This window comes from Lissotriton helveticus, chromosome 1_1 (assembly GCF_964261635.1).
Source record: "Lissotriton helveticus chromosome 1_1, aLisHel1.1, whole genome shotgun sequence".
In the NCBI taxonomy this organism is placed as follows: Eukaryota; Metazoa; Chordata; class Amphibia; order Caudata; family Salamandridae; genus Lissotriton; species Lissotriton helveticus.
In genome coordinates, this window is record NC_136057.1 from 445,147,093 (window position 1) to 445,166,685 (window position 19,593).

At 41.1% G+C, this 19,593-nt stretch overlaps 1 protein-coding gene across 3 annotated transcripts in view; it reads left to right on the forward strand.

Moving 5' to 3' along the window:
• SMC1B (structural maintenance of chromosomes 1B) overlaps positions 1-19,593 on the forward strand; it is a 2,760,606-nt gene that overhangs the window by 1,062,436 nt on the left and 1,678,577 nt on the right. For all 3 annotated transcript variants that reach the window (XM_078673832.1, XM_078673834.1, XM_078673833.1), the window contains one exon: positions 432-639. In XM_078673832.1, the coding sequence (XP_078529958.1) occupies positions 432-639 (208 nt within the window). The remainder of the gene's footprint in view (positions 1-431; positions 640-19,593) is intronic.

Consider the following 19,593-nt stretch of genomic DNA (forward strand, 5'->3'; position numbering starts at 1 on the left):
TCCATTGAGCGACTGTAGGCACGTTGCGTGCGGGAGCATACGAGGGTACCTCAGTCAGCCTGATGAGAGATCAGGAAAAGAGCAAACATGTGTGAATGATTAGTTACTTGCACATCTAATGGCGGTGTGGATAGGTGGAGGGTGGTATACTGGAAACATTTAATTAAATAAACTCCATTGCCCTGACCAATAAACTGCAGTTTTTTAAATGTGGAAGGAAAATAATTGAATTCAGTAAATCAGTGTATTTTCATGTATTAGTGCAACATAGTCATTAAAGGTAACTGTAATCTAGGTTGTTATGCATAGTGGTGTATTGTAATACATGTCTGTCTTATGTATGAAATGTGATTCAGCTTCTATAAGGTCAAACAGGCACAATATTTTAAAATGTACATTATTTATTTGTTTATTTTGGGTTTACTAATAAGTTGTAATTTAGAAGAGCACCGACAGCAGGAAGAAATCATGTGTGGTGAAATTGAAAATGGGAAGAGACGAATGGTCGAAGTGAATGAAGGACTGAACAGCATTATGAACGATCTTCAAAGTGCAAGAATTGATTACCATGAAGGCAGTCGCCAGAAGATGAAAGCTGAGATACTGGAAAGCCTTAAAAGGATGTTTCCTGAGTTGGTGGTAATTTAAAACATTCATTTATTTTATGCATGTTTTTTTTCATAATCTACATTCTCTTAAGTTATTTTTGATATCCTCAAGTAAAAACAAAAGGCGTTACTGAATGTAAGTAACTTGTTCACAACACGCTAAGATAGTGTAGGCTAGCTATGTGCTCTATAAGTGCTTCATAGAACAAAATAGTGTTTTACTTTTGAGCATTACAGTCACAAGTTTAAAACGAGATGAACCGCAACATGGCTGCAGAGTAACAAAACTCTGTGCAAATGTGCCTTCTACCTTAAGAGTTTTGTTCTATCTACAGCATGAAACTTAGTGCAAATAACATATGGTTGTTGAAGTCCGTCAACAAGTCCTCAGTAGACTCTCAGGAAGGTGAAGTGTTGTGTGGGCTGCTCTCCCTCAGCTGCAGCAGTGTATTTAAACATGGCGCCTGCATAATACTCTGCCCTGGTTCTCTGTTGGTGCTGATACTGCATCACAAAGGAGGTGAATCCTTTTGGGAAATTTTATGGAGTACAGCAACATAAATTATGGTGTACATTAGTTGCACTGGGTCAAACGCAGTGTGCTTTTACCCAGAGCTGAATGTTGATTTTGTTGTAGGTGAGGATGGGTTATCAAAGACCGGCGTAGCCAAGGAATTAAGCGTGTGGTATCTAGTGCTCCTCACCAGCAACCACATATCTAAATGTGTTCATTGCTTAGTCTTGATGCCCCAATAGGTTGCGGTAGCAAGTGCCATGGCAATGCAACCTGTCACCAGCTGGTCCCTCTCAATTGGGAGATGAGCGCTTGTACAGTTTGAGCTGAACTAGTAAATAGCATAATGGACCTGCTCTGCAAGATAATACCGTTTGGAGTCAGGGACCGCAAAGCTACCCCTCTATGTTACAGGTAAATTCAGCAAACACATGAAGAAGTTCAAAGATGTAATTTTATAGGGGAAAATAGCTTTAATGGTTCTGGGAAACTTTCTCTGACCCATAGATCTTGAAGTAACTTATTCCACATTGTAAGTCATATAATGTACCAACATAGACTGTTCAAAGTAGGAGATCCAGTGAACAAGTCATTTGGCCGGGACACGCTCCCTTGGCTGAGACAGATTTGTAACCAGTCCCTGGAGAAAGGAGAGGTCCCAGAGGAATGGAAACTGGCAAAGGTGACTCCTCTGATTAAAAAGCCTTCCCTGGATCCTTCGGTACCGGCCAATTTTAGACCCATTTCTCTCCTACCTTACCCAGTGAAGATTCTGGAGAAAACAGTCAGTAGGGAACTGTCGCGCTTTCTGGAGGAGAACTCCTTGCTTGATAAAGACCAGTTCGTCTTCCGCCCCGGTCACGGAATGGAGACGGCTCTGGTCACTATGCTGGACAACCTGCGGATGCGTGCCGACAACGGGAATGCGACTGTGCTAGTGCTTCTCGATATGTCGGCCGCATTCGACACAGTGAACCATCTAATCCTGTTGGAAAGACTGCAGAATTTGGGAGTGGGGGGGTAGGCACTGCAATGGCTAAAATCCTACCTGGCAGGACGTTATCAGGTGGTAACACTGGTTCCTTTTACTGCCAGGAAAACATCAGTCACCCATGGGGTACCGCAGGGGTCTGCAATTAGTCCCATCTTATTTAATATTTATCTGCAGCCCTTGCTCCCCATTATAAAATCTGCCGGAGTCTGCACAGTTAATTATGCGGACGATACACAATTGGCATTCTCCTTGGAGGGTGCCAATGCTGTATCCCTTGATCTGTTCCAGGAATGCATGCGGAAGACAGCCGATTGGCTTAGTAGGAATTCCCTACAGTTTAACGCAGGAAAGACCGAGGTGGTTTACTGCTCCTCGGGTAGGCCACCTAGACAATTCCCATCTGAATTTAGGCTGACCCCAGAGGAGGAACCACTGATTCCGGTGAGCAAAGTACGTAACCTGGGGGTGCTGATTGACAAGGACCTCCAGTTGGAATCACAGGCCAATAAGACCACCAATGTCTGCTTTACGTTGCTACGCATGCTGCGTAAAATTCTGCCCCTGCTGCCTAAAGAGGCTTGCCCACTGGTAGTTAGTAGCATAGTGGGTAGCAGGCTGGATTACTGCAATTCACTATATCTAGGGGCCCCGTTATATATTCTACAAGGGCTCCAAAGAATCCAGTCTGCGGCAGCTAAACTTGCCCTTGGCTGGCAACGTCGCTCCTCGACAACATTGGCATTGAGGGAGCTGCACTGGCTACCAGTGACGGAACGTATTCGCTTCAAGTCCCTGTGCCTGGTTTTTAAAGCGATACATGAGATAGGGCCAGTCCCTATGCAGGAAAGGTTCTCTAGGTATCAACCCCCCAGGCAGCTGCGATCATCTAGTGCCTCACTACTCACGGTGCCTAGGTTCAAACGGGCCAGGCTAGGAGGTAGAGCATTTAGTGTAGTTGGCGCTCGGCTGTGGAACGGACTTCCCCAGAGCCTTAGACAGATTAGCGCCCTGCTAGAATTTCGCAGGAACCTGAAGACCTGGCTCTTCCCCAAAGCCTAGTTGGAATCCTCTATTTAGGTAAGGGCTGATGTAACCTTTTTAATCGTGATTCAGTTTTTAGTCGAAAGCGCCAGGATACCTGTGGGGTGACAGTAAGCGCTATACAAGTTTTAAATCAATCAATCAATCAACAACCAATGGGGCCTGTACTACGTGCTTCTTGTGTTTGGTCTATCTTTTGTGATTAGTTGAACCTCAATTGATGCTCTTAGAATCTTTCACATCGAGGTGTGTGCACTTTGGAATGCCTGTGACATTTGGATGCAGTGGTTCGGTTCGGTTCTAAGGACATTCTCGAATATAGAGCCCTCCTGGAAAGAGTACTTTTTTTGTAACAAGGTAACCCAACCAGTTAGCTGCGGACCGTGGGTAATTACTGCTATTTAAGAACAAGGGTCCTTAGCTTTTTAGATAAAACAAAAAAATGATGAAATATAGGCCATAATCGGGAACTATATTTTTGTCACTGTCCAGCCGGACAGGACGTTTATTTTCAACAATGTAAGTCTTGTGGTTCAAAAGATAACAAGGCACAATCCTGTACCAAGAAAGAAAAGAACACACAGAGCAAAGAAGAATTCCAGAGTGTTGGAAACAGGCAAAAGAAAGAGCAAATGTTGGCCACTTTTCAGTCAGTGTTACATTCAAGGTATGCCAAACAACTGCCAAAACACAACATGATTCAACACAATGGTTAGGTTGTGAAGGCAATCTACAAAGTCGACGTTTCGATCCCTAGTGCTCAATTAATTGGGACCATCATCAGGACTGACAAATTTACAGTATTTGCCTGTCAGAATAAAATATTTACAATTTTTGTGACCGCCTGTAGAGATAAAGGGAAGAAAAAGGCGAAAAGAAAACCGTTTTTAGAAAATAAACAATTTTTGACATTAAAAGAGTGTTCATTAGACCTGAAAGTTGTTGGATCACCTGAGATAACAAACGCATGTACTCGGATTCGACTTATTGGTGCTTAAACATGTGATACACTCGTGTTTTTTTTTTTTGAGGTATACCGACGTGGTAGTGACTTGTGAAAAGCTTTATGTACTTTTATAAAACAATGCCTTATTAAGAATGTCCTGGTCGTGAAAGTATGCGTGGACGCGAGCAGTTATTACGAAAAACTCTCCGTGTTTAATCCATGCAATCGGCGTCCGTTATGGGGTGATCGGTGGGGCGGACAGTATGGAGGGAATGAGCTTACCCTGAGTCGGCGGACAGGAGCGACCCTGTAAGGGGAGGTGGAGGGGATGTGGGTCGTCCACCTGGAATTAGGAATAAAAACAATGGGGAATTTAGAATGAATTGCTGCTTAAGGCGGGGCTGTGTGGAGCCCAGGCTCAGGGACGGGAATTACCTTGAAGGGCTCGTAATTGTTCAAATCGGGTCCGTGCTCCGCGCCGGGTAGCTTGGGACTGCTTTAATTTTTATCGTTCCCTGTAAGGAAACGAGTTGTGGTCAGGAGAATGTTCTACCAACATAATATCAAACTAAAAGTTAAGTATAACTAGAACTCTCGCACTGTGGGTCCAGGCGGTTCTTACCTTAAGGCGAGGTATTCTCACTATGTCTCGATCGGCAAAGTGGTGGCGGGTGGAAGAAAATGTCCGGTACACCGCTAGATAGTCAATGGGCGCCATTGCACTAAAGTAGGCGTGCAAGGTGTCAGGTGGGGAGACGGCAAGAATGGGCGCCATCTTGGAATGGGAGTGGATGGCCGGAGCTACGCGCCATGTTGGGTGGGTCAGTGCGCGGCATGGAAATTGGCAACCCTATGTTATGAAGGTGGGCAGGGAGAAGATGGAGCGCCATCTTAAATTGGGATCCCGTGGACTAAGTATGAGCGCCATATTAAGGGGTCAGGACATGAAGTGACATTTGTGCAAATAATAATATTTACATTGGTGAACAGGTGCTCAATTATTGTGCGAGTGCCAATATATTGGGTGACATTCTTTAAAAAAACTTTTCATTGTATTTGACCAGTACATAATTTGTTAGAGCAGCAAACGATTCATTTTAGAAAAGGGCAGTAATTTATAAAGTCATTCAGAGGAGACTTGTCCAATCTTCTAGCCGATTTAGGCCATTCCGAATGGTATCAAATTGGATCATTGTTCTTAGTTCTTCCTTATTCAGTAGTTGGCACAGATTGCCACCTCTTGGAGGAAGTTTCACGACTTTAAGGATGGACCATTTGATGTCATTTTCAGTGTGTCCCACCGCACTGTAGTGGTCCACCAGGGGGGCATTTGCAGTCCTGCATCTAATGCGGCTCCTGTGTTGGCAGATTCTGGTCTTTACTTTCTGCGTCGTTTGTCCCACGTAGAGTTTGGGACAGGGGCATTCAATTACATAAATCACATTTGATGTATTACAATTTGAAAAAGATCGTCTTTCGAATGTGATGTGCTGGTGAGTGAATTTTGTGCCCTCCACCGTGAAGTCGCAAACATTACATCTTCCACATTTAGCATGTCCTATGATGGGTGGCAGCGCTCTCTTTGCAGTCTTAAGTTCGAAATCAGGATAATTAGAAACTACTGGGTACCATCTTGGGCAAATCTATATGCATTCTTTTTGTCTCATTTTGAGTGTGTTTGTGGGCATATGTATCTGAAGATGGAGAATCTCCTGCATGATGATAGAATGAAGCAAGAATCATTATAACCAATGAACTGCTAGAAGTCATTCAGGTATTTATGATTAAGGCTCCCCGTTTTCCGATTTTACTCATTTTTACAGATAATTACAGACAGAAAACCATTTATTTTCTTGTCTATATTTATTGTTAAATGTGGATAAAAACGGAAAATGGGTGTTTTTGAGTGATTCTAAGTACACTTTGCCATGACTGCCAGGCCAATAACTGTGTTGATTGATAGGTATGGAGGTTAAAAAAGAAAGGAATTTTAGTAAAGAGGCTTAAACAGCAGTAGATATGCACAAAGCTGACACTGAAATTCACATATTTTCATATAAGTGCATTGATTTGTCTTCTGCGTGTGTTCATATCACTGAAACCTGGCATTCAAGCATGACTGCATATTTGTTGGTTAAATAACTGTGGAATATACCACTTTCAGCTTTATTTTCCCCACAAAATCCATAATAAATATGGATAAATACAGATAAAGTTGACAAAAAAAATAAATCTGGATAAATACAGACGGAAATGTCAAAAAAACTGTTTTTGCAACCGGTTTAGAGGACTCTGTAATAAAGACAAGTGTAATTGGAGTTGACAAACTTGTACCCAGATGCTCGAGCAAGAATTTTGGAGTATGTTCTATGATGGTCGTTGAAATGTTAAGATTATGAAGGCTGAAATGAACACTGCTTTGCCTAACACGTTTATGGCTTTTGGTGGGGCTCAAGGAATGCATTATCTTATATAAACACATAGTCCTCACAAGCCTCAATGTAAAGTAGTTCATCTTGAAGGTTGGTGCTGCAATTAGCATGATGAATGACTGTATAGATTCAGTGCCAGATACAAAAGAGAGATTAGGTTTCTGGCACCCATTCATCCAAACAGTTATGATCATTCCTTCTCCTTTCCATGTTTTTCTCAGAGAGAAGACCTACTGTTCTCTGTGGAAGATAATGCTAAAAAGTGCACAGTTCATTACTTTACAAGACACCACCTCCTACACCTTTCACCATGGCACACACAAGTACTACATACTAGTACATATATTGAATTGATCAAGCACTTGGATATCACCTTCTATAAGCTGTGTATAAATCTAATGATTATGTTGATGAAGGTGTTCAAAGGTGAACAAGAGCAAAGAGTAAAACCCACCTACATTCTTGCTCTGCAGTTGGTGAGAGGCTTATATCCACACAGGATGTTCACAAACTTAACAAATACATTAAAAAGCAACGGTTCGAAATTGCCACTTTTTCCATCATGGTCTTTTTTGACATTCACGAAGAGTAGATTGTCTTGGCGCAATTCCAGGATCCTGGAACACATTTAGATTAATAGATTTTCATTTTGAAATATTACGTTTTAAGCAAAATATGCGCATGAAGGCAACTTTTTTAAGCAAATTTAATTAAAACGAAATCAGTCACTCTTAATGCATACTTGATTGAAAACGATGCTCCTGAATTATTTTTTTTAAAGAACTAAGCAGGACATTTTTTTCATATGCTCAGACATCGCATGTATTGTCTAAAATTGCTACTTTCACTGATGTAGATGCTGTGCTGTCTACGTGCATTGCAACTTCAGTCAGTAATATTGTGTTTCCTGTTCACTGAGCAGGTTGCCAAGAATACGGACTGGTCAAGGGTATTTCTGACTGGAAAAAGGTTCACTTTGTGTTTTTTTCTCATTCAGCAGCTACAATTATCTGCCTAATAATCACATCATTTGTTCGCTTTCCAGGATTGGTTCCTTCACAGATTCACATGATTGTATTATTCCCCATCATCGAGTTGGAAGACTCGCAGTAACTTTAAAATAGAAGTTTACGACTTGAACGCGTCTGAAAGACTTACACAGTGTCAATTTAAAAAATCTCAACTTCAGCCAGTGATGTGAGAGTGAGCTGAATTTCATTAACCCAGACGTCTCCACACCACAAACTTCAAACACTTGTTGTGTAAGAGAATCTCTTCAGAGCTCTGCTCTCCAACATTTTATATACATTTATTGTAGATGTTTTTGGTTAGAAATGCTTGCCTGTAATTTTTCCAAGCCCCATTGAAGTCTTCTACCCCGTGGTAGAATGTTTCTGGGAATTGTAGAACAGGCCACATCACATTCAAAGAGCTACTGGTAGAGTGAGGAAAGCTGCTGCCTTCGTGTCTGAGCCCTATAGAGGCAGAAAGAAGCTTTTTTAAAGAGATGACTTGCGTTGCCAGGGTAAGGGTAAGGGGTGCCAGACCTTCTTTTATAACATGGAGCAGTTCATTTACGAAGTTTAGTAGACTGATCTGTGAGAGCGACAGACTAGATATGGCCTCATATAAAACAGGTTCTGCCTAAAGTTTTGCTCTGGGACTTGGAGTGGATACCAAGATGGGATTGGCCTACTTTGCTTAGGTACCCCTATGAACACAACCCTTGCAATCTGATATCCGAGATGCAGCAAAAATAAGCCTCCTTTGACTTTCCATACACCAACTTAAATCCCTCATTTATTCCATCTCTCATCCTACAGTACCCAACTGTGATACTAGGTGTTAAATCCTGAAGCAGTACAGCCTTGAATATTGTGAGAAATTGTTTTGTTGGTTGATCCGGGTGTGAGCCCATGTCAAGCAGCAACCACAATTCATGTCAGGGTGAGGCACAAGCCAACCCTAGATTAACCTGTGTCCAACCCTTGGGTAGCTTGGCACAAAGAATTCAGGCTTAACTTAAAGGCAGTGAGTTAAGTATTTGTGTAACACTTAAAACAGTAATAAAGTGAAAAAAAACACACAAACAGGATCCCGGACCAGGTTAGAAAACTTTCTGTCATAACTAAAACAAGATAGTTGTGGAGCTTACATTTATCCATTATTGTAGCTTTTCGTTTCTAAATGATGATTTGCACATTTTTTCACTAACTCGAGAATGTGCCATGCACCCATTTATTCCTGATAGACATTGTGGCCCCATAGTGTGCACAATTATTTCCAGAGTCGCACATTTTAGGACACAATGCGTTGTTTTTCTTTCTGTGTTTATAGGAGACAACTCTTCTGCTTTAGACTAATTAAAGATGTTGTTCTGTATCTCTGGCACAGTGTGATAAGCTTGCTGCTTTATTATTTAAACAGTGTCCATGCTAACGTCGGAGAGAGTTTCACTTCCCGCCAAAGTTATCATGGAAAGCTGCTCTGACTGAGATTCAGTTCTGCTGTAACCGACCTTTATCCTGAGCAGGAAGATAGCCGTTCCAGAAGAAGTGTGCAGGCCTGCACACTCGACCGTGTGCATTCGGCTAGTTTCCTGACACATTCTGCCAGGTATCTGGTTAGGTCATCCCAACAAGACTAGCAGAGGAGTGCTCCCGACATGCTCTCTTTAGCATAGAGATATTAGTAATAGATAGAAGTAACCTTAGGAATATTTTGAATAATTTACATAGTTGAATTGTTTGTTCTTCACCACTCTAATAATGCTTATAACGAAATCTCATCTTTATATTAATTATAGTTCATATTTTATTTACAAAGATTAGAGCTTTTCAATAAACCTTTGACAATGCATTCCTGTATCCTTTCTGTGTGACATCTTGGGTATGCAAAAGTGACAAACAAAATGGTTAGATCTTGCTCCACGATTTCCCTGGGAATCTGAGTGGTGATGTTCCAGGTTACTGACAACATCTATAACTCTGTAAGTTTAGGGGTTTAGATGTGGTATTGTGAGCTAGCCAAACAAAGCAACATTTACTAATTATATAATAAGTTGTTCTGAATACACAGTCCTACTAAATTTGTAGGGGCAGTATAACATGGGGCCACAAACGTTCAGGTTTTTATACCTATTTAATTGGTCTCCTGAGTAGTATACTTGCATGTGCCTAAGGCTTTTTTATTACCTCTATACGGAGACATCCATGGTTATAATGCTTTTATCCTTCTCATCTTAATAGGAAGCATCTATTTATGTCTGTAGCATAATCAAGCTAGATTGTTTAAAAGGATTGTCCCCTGTCGTGTGTTCTTTTCTTTGAATTTCACTCATTAAATATGGCGGAACCAGTAATCATTATTATTAATCACAGACAAACAGTAACAGCACACTTAACCAGATATGAGCTTGCCATTGGCCATGGAGAAGTTACCATTGTGATTGAGGCACATAAAGCACATAAGTATAAATTATTTTTTATTTCTAGTCTAATTTTTCTGCAGACAGTGCTAGTGCACAAACATTTTACACATACACTGAAGCTACAGTTCCGGCTGCATATAGACCTTATGAATATTTAGAAATACTATTAACTTACCACTAACAACATATTTGGTTCCAACGCGCCCTCCCACATACATTTCACAATACCAGACTGGGTCCTCTCAGTAATGGTGTGGCAACCTGGCCAGTCTTAGTAGGCTATACGCCGTATCCATATCCCCAGGCATTAACACAGCAATAGATGCTTGCTCCCTTAAACCATTTTTGTTAAGCTGTATGGATGTCTCTTGCATTATGTGTACAATAACTACTGTCCAGCATGAGCTTCCCAAGCTGGTGAGGCCCAATTAGCTATGCCTGCTATTAGTCCGGCTACCATTAACATAATTATGTGTAAAATCCCTACCGAATGAGAGGTAATTGCGTTTTGGATTGCACAATAAACAAATCAGCTTAAGGTAAAATTTCCCCATAAGGGACTCCAAGATAAATTTATAGTTCTCACTATCTTTCTTCCACTTGGTATGGTTCCCCCTATAAATGAGTGTAATAAGTGGGGTACTGTATTTTCTGCAATCTATACTACTACCCATGGCACTTCAATTGCTGTTTTACCTGAAGTCCTGAAACAGATTCAGGCTGAACAAGTAGCGGCCCATACCCTGGATTTGGGGATTAAACTCATTGGCAACTTTGCCACAGTGTCCTGGGGAGAGTGCTTCGTTCACGATGTGCCAACAGCTCACTTCAGTTCCCCCAGCAGACCAGGAGCGCGACTGTCCTAAAATAATTTGAGAAACATATATATGTATAGGTTGAGATAGTTTGGGAACCAGGCCTGGTAAGCCCCACCTTAAAGGCAAATCTGATGCAAAAACTACCTAGCAGCCACCTGACTCTTCTAAAAAGTGCTGCATTAAAAGACTGATCTAGAAGTAAAACACAGACTGGTTCTCTTCCACCAGAGTCTTCCAAAAACATTACAATCTACTTAACCATGATATACTTAAACAGCGTGATAGGTATCAGTATTCTGATAAATGTCCTTCTTGTTCCTTTCAGGACTCTTTAGACAAATGGTCAGAGAGTGGGGGTGATGAGGCGACAGCAGGAGTATGCGAAACCAAAAAAACAGTCTCATAGTGCTCTTTCGATATCATCATAAGAAAGGAAGAGAAACTTTCACAACAAAAAGCACAATTTAAGAAGAAAGTGACCAGAGATTCTGCAAAATATAGTACAAATATTCAGACCTCTTCTTCAGAACAAGACATGGGCGAGAACTCTGCTCAACAGCATTTCAGAGATCACTATAGTTCATCAGACTCTTCAAGAGTTTCTGGTGATGAGACCGGCTAATGACTATATACAAGTAGAAACTATAGAGCAGCGGCTAAGCCCTCAAGACAGAGTTTATGATTTGAATATACAAAATGAGGGTGCCATACCGAGTACTATTAAAGATTTCCTCTGTGGATTTTAACTTAAGAATATGACATACTCCGGGCTGAGGTGCATTGGCTGCCAGAGTTTGATAGAACATTCCCATAGGGGAGGATATAATACTACCTTTCTTTTCCGTTCTTGTTCCCATTGAAGTTAAAGCTCTATATACTGCTGAATGGGTTGTTGCGCAAGCCCCAGCATTATATCGCAATCAGGTGGGTTGGGATAAACAATCACATCATTTATTTATTTATTTATGCAATTTATATAGCGCACAAATACCTGAAGGTGTCTCGGCGCTGAAGACAGTAATACAGAGCAGTTGAAGGAATTAATTACTGGTTAAAGAGCCACGTTTTTACTAACTTCCTGAAAGTAAGAAGAGAAGGACTAGCCCTGATATGAAGGGGTAGGGTGTTCCACAATTTTGTCGTGGCGACTGAGAAACATCTGTCTCCCCATGATGATTTCTTTGTACGTGGGACAGTTAAAAGGCGAGCTGAGGAGGAACGCAGTAATCTATTGGGAGTGTAAATGCATAAAGATCTTCTTAGGAACTCAGGTCCAGAGTTGTTAACTGCCCTGTATGCAATACAGAGTGCCTTGAATTGAATTCGGTTCCTAATCGGCAACCAATGAAGCTGGCATATTACCGGGTAAATAGATTTAAACTTGGGCGTGCCTGACAGTATTATGGCTGCTGAGTTTTGAATTAACTGCAACTTATTCAAAACTTTTTCCTGAGCATTTAAGAAAAGGCCATTGCAATAATCAATCTTAGATAAGACCTGTGTGCACATAAGGGTTTTTCCTGCTCTCAAAGGAAGGAAAGGAAGAAGTTTCCTGATCATTTTGAGAGTGAAAAAGGATGAAGACACCACAGCATTTGCATGGTGTGTAAATGAAAGCTTATCATCAAACATCACTCCCAAATTCCTAACTATGGTGACAGGAAGCGGAGGGGGGGTCCCATCTCAGTTGGCCACCAAGTTGGGGACCAGCTGGTGACTAAACTGCCGAAAGTCATTACCTCCGTTTTATCGGAGTTCAACTTCAGGCAGTTGCGTGATATCCAGAAACTGATATCTAGCATCCCTTCTTGAAAATGTGCTGCCACTTCTATTCCGTCATTATGGACTGCCAGTACAAGTTGGGTGTCATCGGCATAAGAGGTCAATCCCCATTCCATGGGTTTTGATTATCCTGGCCAAGTCCGACACATAGATATTGAATAAGGTCGGACTTAGGGAGGATCCCTGAGGCACTCCACATGGGAGGGAGAAGACCAGAGATTGGAATTCACCCAACTTAACAGATTGTGTACGGTTTGCAAGAAATGAGGTCAGTAAGGCCCTGGCCTTTTGATGCCAATGGCAGAGACACGGTAGATCAAGATGGCGTGATCGATCATGTCAAAAGCTGCGGACAGACCCAGTAGAATAAGGACAGCCGCTCCACCATTATCCAGAATCATCCTGATCTCGTCCGAAGCCTTGATAAGGGCTGTCTCTGTCCCATGCCCCTTCCTAAACCCAAATTGAGTATGATCGAGCAGGTTATTATTGTCGACGAATTGGGCTAATTGACTGTTCATTATTTTTTCGATGATTTTTGATGGGAAAGGGAGACACGCTATAGGTCTAAAAGTTTTTGTTTCTAACGAATCGAGATTGGATTTCTTGAGTAAGGGTTTAATAATAGCCTTTTTCCAAACTGATGGATAGACACAAGTGTTGAACATGGAGTTACAAATATCACCAAGAGTAATGGCAATAGGGTCCGGAATAAGTTTAAGGATAGAAGGTGGAGAAGGGTCAACAGGGGAAAAGGATTTAGTAGAGAGAACAAGCTCACGTACTTGCTCAGGTGAGACCTGAGTAAATTCTGAAAGTTCGGTGGTGGAGGAGGCATTAGATGAATTTTTGAAATTCGGCGGGTCTAAGTTAGCCTGTATGGCGAAATTAGAGTAAATGTGAGTAACCTTATCTTTAAAGAAATTGGCAAGCGAATTGCATAAATCTTGAGAAGCTTGAAAAGAAGTGCCTATTGGGGGTGTGGAAAGTTTAGTTACTACTTGAAATAGTTCCTTTGGGGAGTTTTGGGCCGATTCTATTTGAGTACAGTAGTATTTACTCTTTTGTAAGACAATCAGATGTTTATATTTTATCATTGCCTCTTTGTATAGTGTTTTGGCATTGTTATTATAATCTTTACGCCAGTGTCTCTATAAATTCCTGCAACGTTGTCTCGAGTCTTAATTCCTCTGAGAACCAAAGTGTGGAGCGAACCCTTCGAATAGTAGAGATCTTTTTAGATGGTACTAATGAAGAAAAGATGTCGTGTAACCAGACGGAGTAATTATTGGAGGCTATTTCAGGGTCTTCTGAAGGACTAAAATGGGAGGAGGAAAGAGATTCTTGCAAGAGTTGGGCATCAATTTTATTCCATGCCAGGATCTGTTTAGATGTGTGAAGACCCATACCTCTGGAGTTGGGTTTCTTAATCTGAATGGTACAGGTTATTGCAGAATGGACTGTCCAGATGAGAGGGGTGACTGAAAACAGAGAGATGTTACTATCATTAGTGAAGAGACCATCCAGTGTATGACCTGCCCTGTGAGTAGGTAACGTGACTAACGGATGTAGGCCTAATGATAAAATATCAGTAATCAGAGAGGAGGATTGCTTGTCGTTGGGACATTCCAAATGGTAATTGAAATCTCCCAGTATAGTATAATCTGGTATTGCTGCTATTGATTCTAATAAAGTATGGAGTTCCACAAGAAAATCCGATCACAAACCTGGTGGTCGATACAGTAAGGTTCCTTTGAAGGACTGAGTGCTTGAAAGCATAACAGAAAAAGTTAATGCTTCACATACTGATAAATTAGGGGTATCAGTTTTAATTGTGTATTTGTCACGGTAAATAATTGCAAAACACCACCTTTCTTTGACGTTCTGTCCTATCTAAATACACAGTAGCCTTCAGGGGTGGCTGCACAAAAATCAGGACCAGAGGATGAATCACCCCAGGTCTCAGTTAGAAATAGAAAATCCAGATTGTGTTTAATAAGAAATTCATGTATTTCAAGCTTATGCTTGGGTAGAGATCGGGCGTTTATAAGTGCAAAATAGATAATATCTGGTTTAGTTAGGGGAATATGTGTACTAGGAAAAAGAGAGGCCTTAGTTGGTTCTATGATGAGCCTACAGTTAGGGCAAGTGGAGAGTTGTTTGTTAAATAGCGCGTCCTCTTTTAAATGAGGGCAGTGATGATTATTATTGATATTGTTTAGGTCGAGTAGCTGAGAGCTAGAATAAGATAGCAATATTCGACTTGGGGTTATTTTTGAACGACCAGGGGGACAGGCCCTGGGCCCGGTCAAGGCGCGGACGGGCACAGACGGGCTAGCCTTTGGCGCGCCCGCTGCACGTTTGCAGGATCTGCTTGTTTTGTAGTGCCCGGCCTGATTGGTAGCAGAACACTAGACCGCTGACCTGCCCAAGATGGCGGCTATGGATGGTCCTAGCAGGAATTGAGGCACTCTGAACGAACGGCTGTCCCCGGAGTGTCCCTCCACATGAAACAGTCCGCTAATGACTGGCGGTGGACCGAGGAGACTGCAGGGTGCCGAGTGCTTTCACAGAAGTCTGATAAGTAGTGAGCAAATAGTTTTAAGGCGCAGGACAAAAGAAGTAAAAGCAATGAAAGTTTGCCGCAAAATAAAATACTAAATTGTATGTTTTAAAATTACCGCTGGAAGGGTGAAGATAGTGCAGCTCAACCTGCGATATGTGCTCTGTATTGGTCTGTGCGCGTTCGCGGCATCTGCTTGTTTTGTAGTGCCCGGCCTGATGGGTAGCGGAACACTAGACCGATGACCTGCCCAAGATGGCGGCTATGGATGGTCCTAGCAGGAAGGGAGGCACTCTGAACGAACGGCTGTCCCCAGAGTCTCCCTCCACATCAAACAGTCCGCTAATGATTGGCGGTGGACCGGGAGACTGCAGGGTGCCGAGTGCTTTCACAGGAGTCTGGTAAGTAGTGAGCAAATAGTTTTACGGCGCAGGACAAAATAAGTAAAAGCAATGAATGGTTGCCGCAAAATAAAATACTAAATTGTATGTTTTAAAATACTGGTGGAAGGGTGAAGATAGCGCAGCTCAACCTGCGATATGTGCTCTGTATTGGTCTATCTGATACCTTTAAAGTTCAGCCCACAGGTGCAGGCAAAATACCCTATTAAACATGAAGCTAAGCACCCAGTTAAGGAGATTCCATCACAATTAACATTTCTATGAGTCATCAAGCCTTGTGATACCCCTATGAATAATCATTCTTTGCTGTACTTAAACGGGATCATTCATATTGTGTTGTCTTAGGCTCTAGGCATATAAACAATCACACACAGATGTTTGCTGTTAAAAATTCCCACAGTGATGGCTTGATAAATAATATAGTTTGTAAAAAATATAAAACTACACTGGACATTTCTAATGTCTTTTTCTGTCAAAATATAGTGCCTAAAAGCTGCAATTTGACTGCCTTCAGAGTGCTAGGAGCACAAAGAAGGGTTTGTAGGCTCCCACGGGGATATAAAAACAGTCCAGATCTGCTTGCTACCTGAGTAACTTCAATTTTACAAGAAATTGACAAGAAAGCATCGCTTTATGTTGATGACATTGAATGTCTGACAGAATATCGATGGACAGAAAATCGACCGACAAAAATATCGACACAAGAATATCGAAGTCAAGAATATCGACATCCTATCTACATTATGTTAAGTACAAAAATATCGTTGTCAAAAATATCATTGTTAAAATTATAGTTTTTTTAAGTTAAAAAAAATCATGTAAAAGAAAGTATACATATAATTAAAATACATAGTTAAAAATGTTTTAAAATGTTTAAAAACTATAAGTGATATATATAATTTAAAAATAAATTAAACATATACATATAATAAATATATATACTTACTAATAATTTTTAATAGAGTACTTTAATAACTTATAATTTTTTTTATATTATATATATACATCTATACACATAAAACAATTATATAAATAAAAATTAAATAGATATCTATAACACATTTTAAGAAATTTAATTTTTAAAAAATTCTTTTTAATATTAATTATGTACTACAGGAACTAAAATAATTCAAAAAATATTTAATAGCGGATGTAATAAAATTAGTATTCCAACTCCAAACAGTGCAACAGTAGGGAAAATATTGGATAGCGTAGGGGTAAAAATTATTATTCCCACTCCAGTGAGTGCAACAGTAGGAAAAGTGTTGGATAGCATGGGGGTAAAAATTACTATTCCAACTCCAGGGTGTGCAACAGTAGGGGAAGAGGAGGGAAAGCACCCTCCTGTTCCCCTCCCCATCCCCTGTCATTTTTGATAAACCTCACAGTGAATGACATCCCTGTAATGTGATGAAATAATAACTATGTTCTGATTGATGACAGGGGCAGGCTCCTCTTATAGCTAAGGATTAATAACCTTGGCAATACAAAGGATCTGGAATCTTCTATCTTGAGTTCATTTCTATCTATCCCCTTTGTGTCTCTCCACACGAGCACCACCTTTGCACTCTTTTGATCACTACTTGGTAGTAACCAAGACACTCCTCCTTGTAATCAAACTAAGAGTTATCATATTTTTTGTCTAGTGCAATTAAAATAAATACTGCCATTAAGCTAAGACTATGCACTTTTGGCTTTAAACTTACCTATGGGTACTGTTTGATATTTCATGAATGCATTTTGGCTTGTTCTTTGTTTTGTCTTGCAGGTTATAACCGCACATGGTAATTGAATGTAATGTTTTCATTGATTGATGATTTAAAATATCTGTCTAGGACCACTGTTTTCCTGTACCAATTGCTACCCAGGTCCTATAGACTATTTGGTCACCCCATTCTTATTAAGGTGTACACAATTCATCTCCTGATAAAGCTGCCAAGGCAGCTTTTCAGACTGTTTTAGTATCTGTTATTACTAGTTCACAGGGCCGGACTGGCCATAGTGGGCACCGGGCAATCCCCCTGTGCGCCGCACGGATGGGGGCCGGGTTTTGGCCCGCTGGGGGCCGTTTCTGTTACAGGGCCGTTTTTGCAGCATAGCTGCAAAATCAGCCCTGTACCAAAATCGGCAGAAAACCGGCCCTGGCAAAGAGCTGGGCGGCACCTCCATCTCCCCCCCCCTCCCAAGTGGGGAGGGGGGGCCGGCCGAGCACTTTGCCAGGGCCGGTGTGGTTCCCAGTCCGGCCCTGCTAGTTCACATACAAGGATAGATAAAGACATAATGGCTGCGGTCACTGCTTCATCTTGTGTCGACCTATTACCTAAAGTCTATTGAGCAAAATACTATTATTTATTGAGTTCTCAAAATGTTGCCTTTGCCCACATTCCTGGGGTGGCTGGTTGACTGATACCTAACCGGGACTGTGGGTTATAGTTAATAATAGCCAGTCATAAGGAATTAGCATCTGCTCATTTTGGTGTGGCAGCTACAGTTTCCTTATTACAGAACAGTTACTTGTAGCAGGGTCTTTACAAAAAAAGGTGTCCATATCTGGTCCAATTGTCAATAAATTAAAACAATTCCTCTGTTACAAATCCCACCACAGACATCTCTTTTAGTATTTATCAGTGCATATGAAGTAGTGGCATTCCACTCGGACCAGGCTCTGACTTCCGCCTCTAAGGCTTACATTGATACTATGGGCACCGTGGAGGCTGTTGTACATTTTTCTGCCGCCTATCGTCCTGAGGGAAATTCAATAGTGGAACTGAAGAACCGTGACTTAAGCAGTCCTTAACAGCTAGAGTATTAGGTTAAGGTTGTAGTTGGATCCTTCACTTGTATGGAGTCCAGAGAACATTAAGTAACTGCCTGGAAGGTTGTTGGGTGATCAGGCGCCCTATGAGATACTCTTTGGAGTTCAAATGATTGTTCCAGAACTTGAAAACTCTGGCACAGTGGCTGGAAAAGCACGCTTTGACATCAGTTTATGTTTCGTTGTCTTACTGACATTACAAGACTTTTGAGATGAGCTCTCCAATGTGAATTCTAAACATTTTGCCACTCATAAAGTGAAGGCGCAACCAATGGTTTCTGGCCGTAATCCTACAATTGGGGTTCTAGTCCTAGAGGGGATTGCAGATACAAAATAATTTGTGGCCAGTCCTGCATAGTAAGGTACAAGGGTTTCCGGGTCATTACTTTACTCCTCTCCCTAGGCTGCACTGAATCCTTCTACAAGTTCAAAGTATTCCAAATCTGTCTACACCCCGGCTGGGGTTTCTAACGTGGGTGTGCCGCTTTTAACTGCTGTACCTTGCAATGAAATTATATACCATCAACAGTCTTTGAAGGAGCCTACCTGCTCTCCTTTGGCCAATGAGGTCCCTGTTTTTACTCAGACTGCCTCTGGTTATTTTGTCAACATTGATATTTATGATGACTTTTCTTCAGTCTCTTCACATACTTACTTGCCTGGGGTGGGTGCGCGTTTCATGTGGCTGAAACAGACTTCCCTAATTCCTTCATGGCCCTACTATTGGATTATTCTTTTATAATTCTTTCTCTCACTCTGGATTGGTTTTATTACAGTTTTCTTTCTAATTTTGAATGGACACTATCTTCCAGATCGTACTTCACTAAAACTTGTTGCTGAGGTGCTTACTCCCTATTCTTCATCACATAGGGGCTAAAGAGACTTGTCACTGGTTAACATTATTGCTATCCCTGTCCATGATGGTATTGTTTGGCATACAGTTCCCTATGACATTTTTGGTCTAACAGAGACATTGCAAGTTCTATATGTTTTTAAAATTGCATTGGACGATTTTCTTACCCCAAGTTCTATTTCAGATGAATGTGCTGTTATGAATGTTTCTAATATACTATCTGAATTAGAATCATACACCATATTTGGAAGAGAAGATTCATGTTTTAATTCTGCAAATTATGGTGAAATGTTTTGATACCATCATTATGCACATAATTTCTTACATAGAGCTGGAACTCTATGTGCTGTTTCTAATTATACTCAGTCTGTACACTGCCTGACACCACCAGTAAGT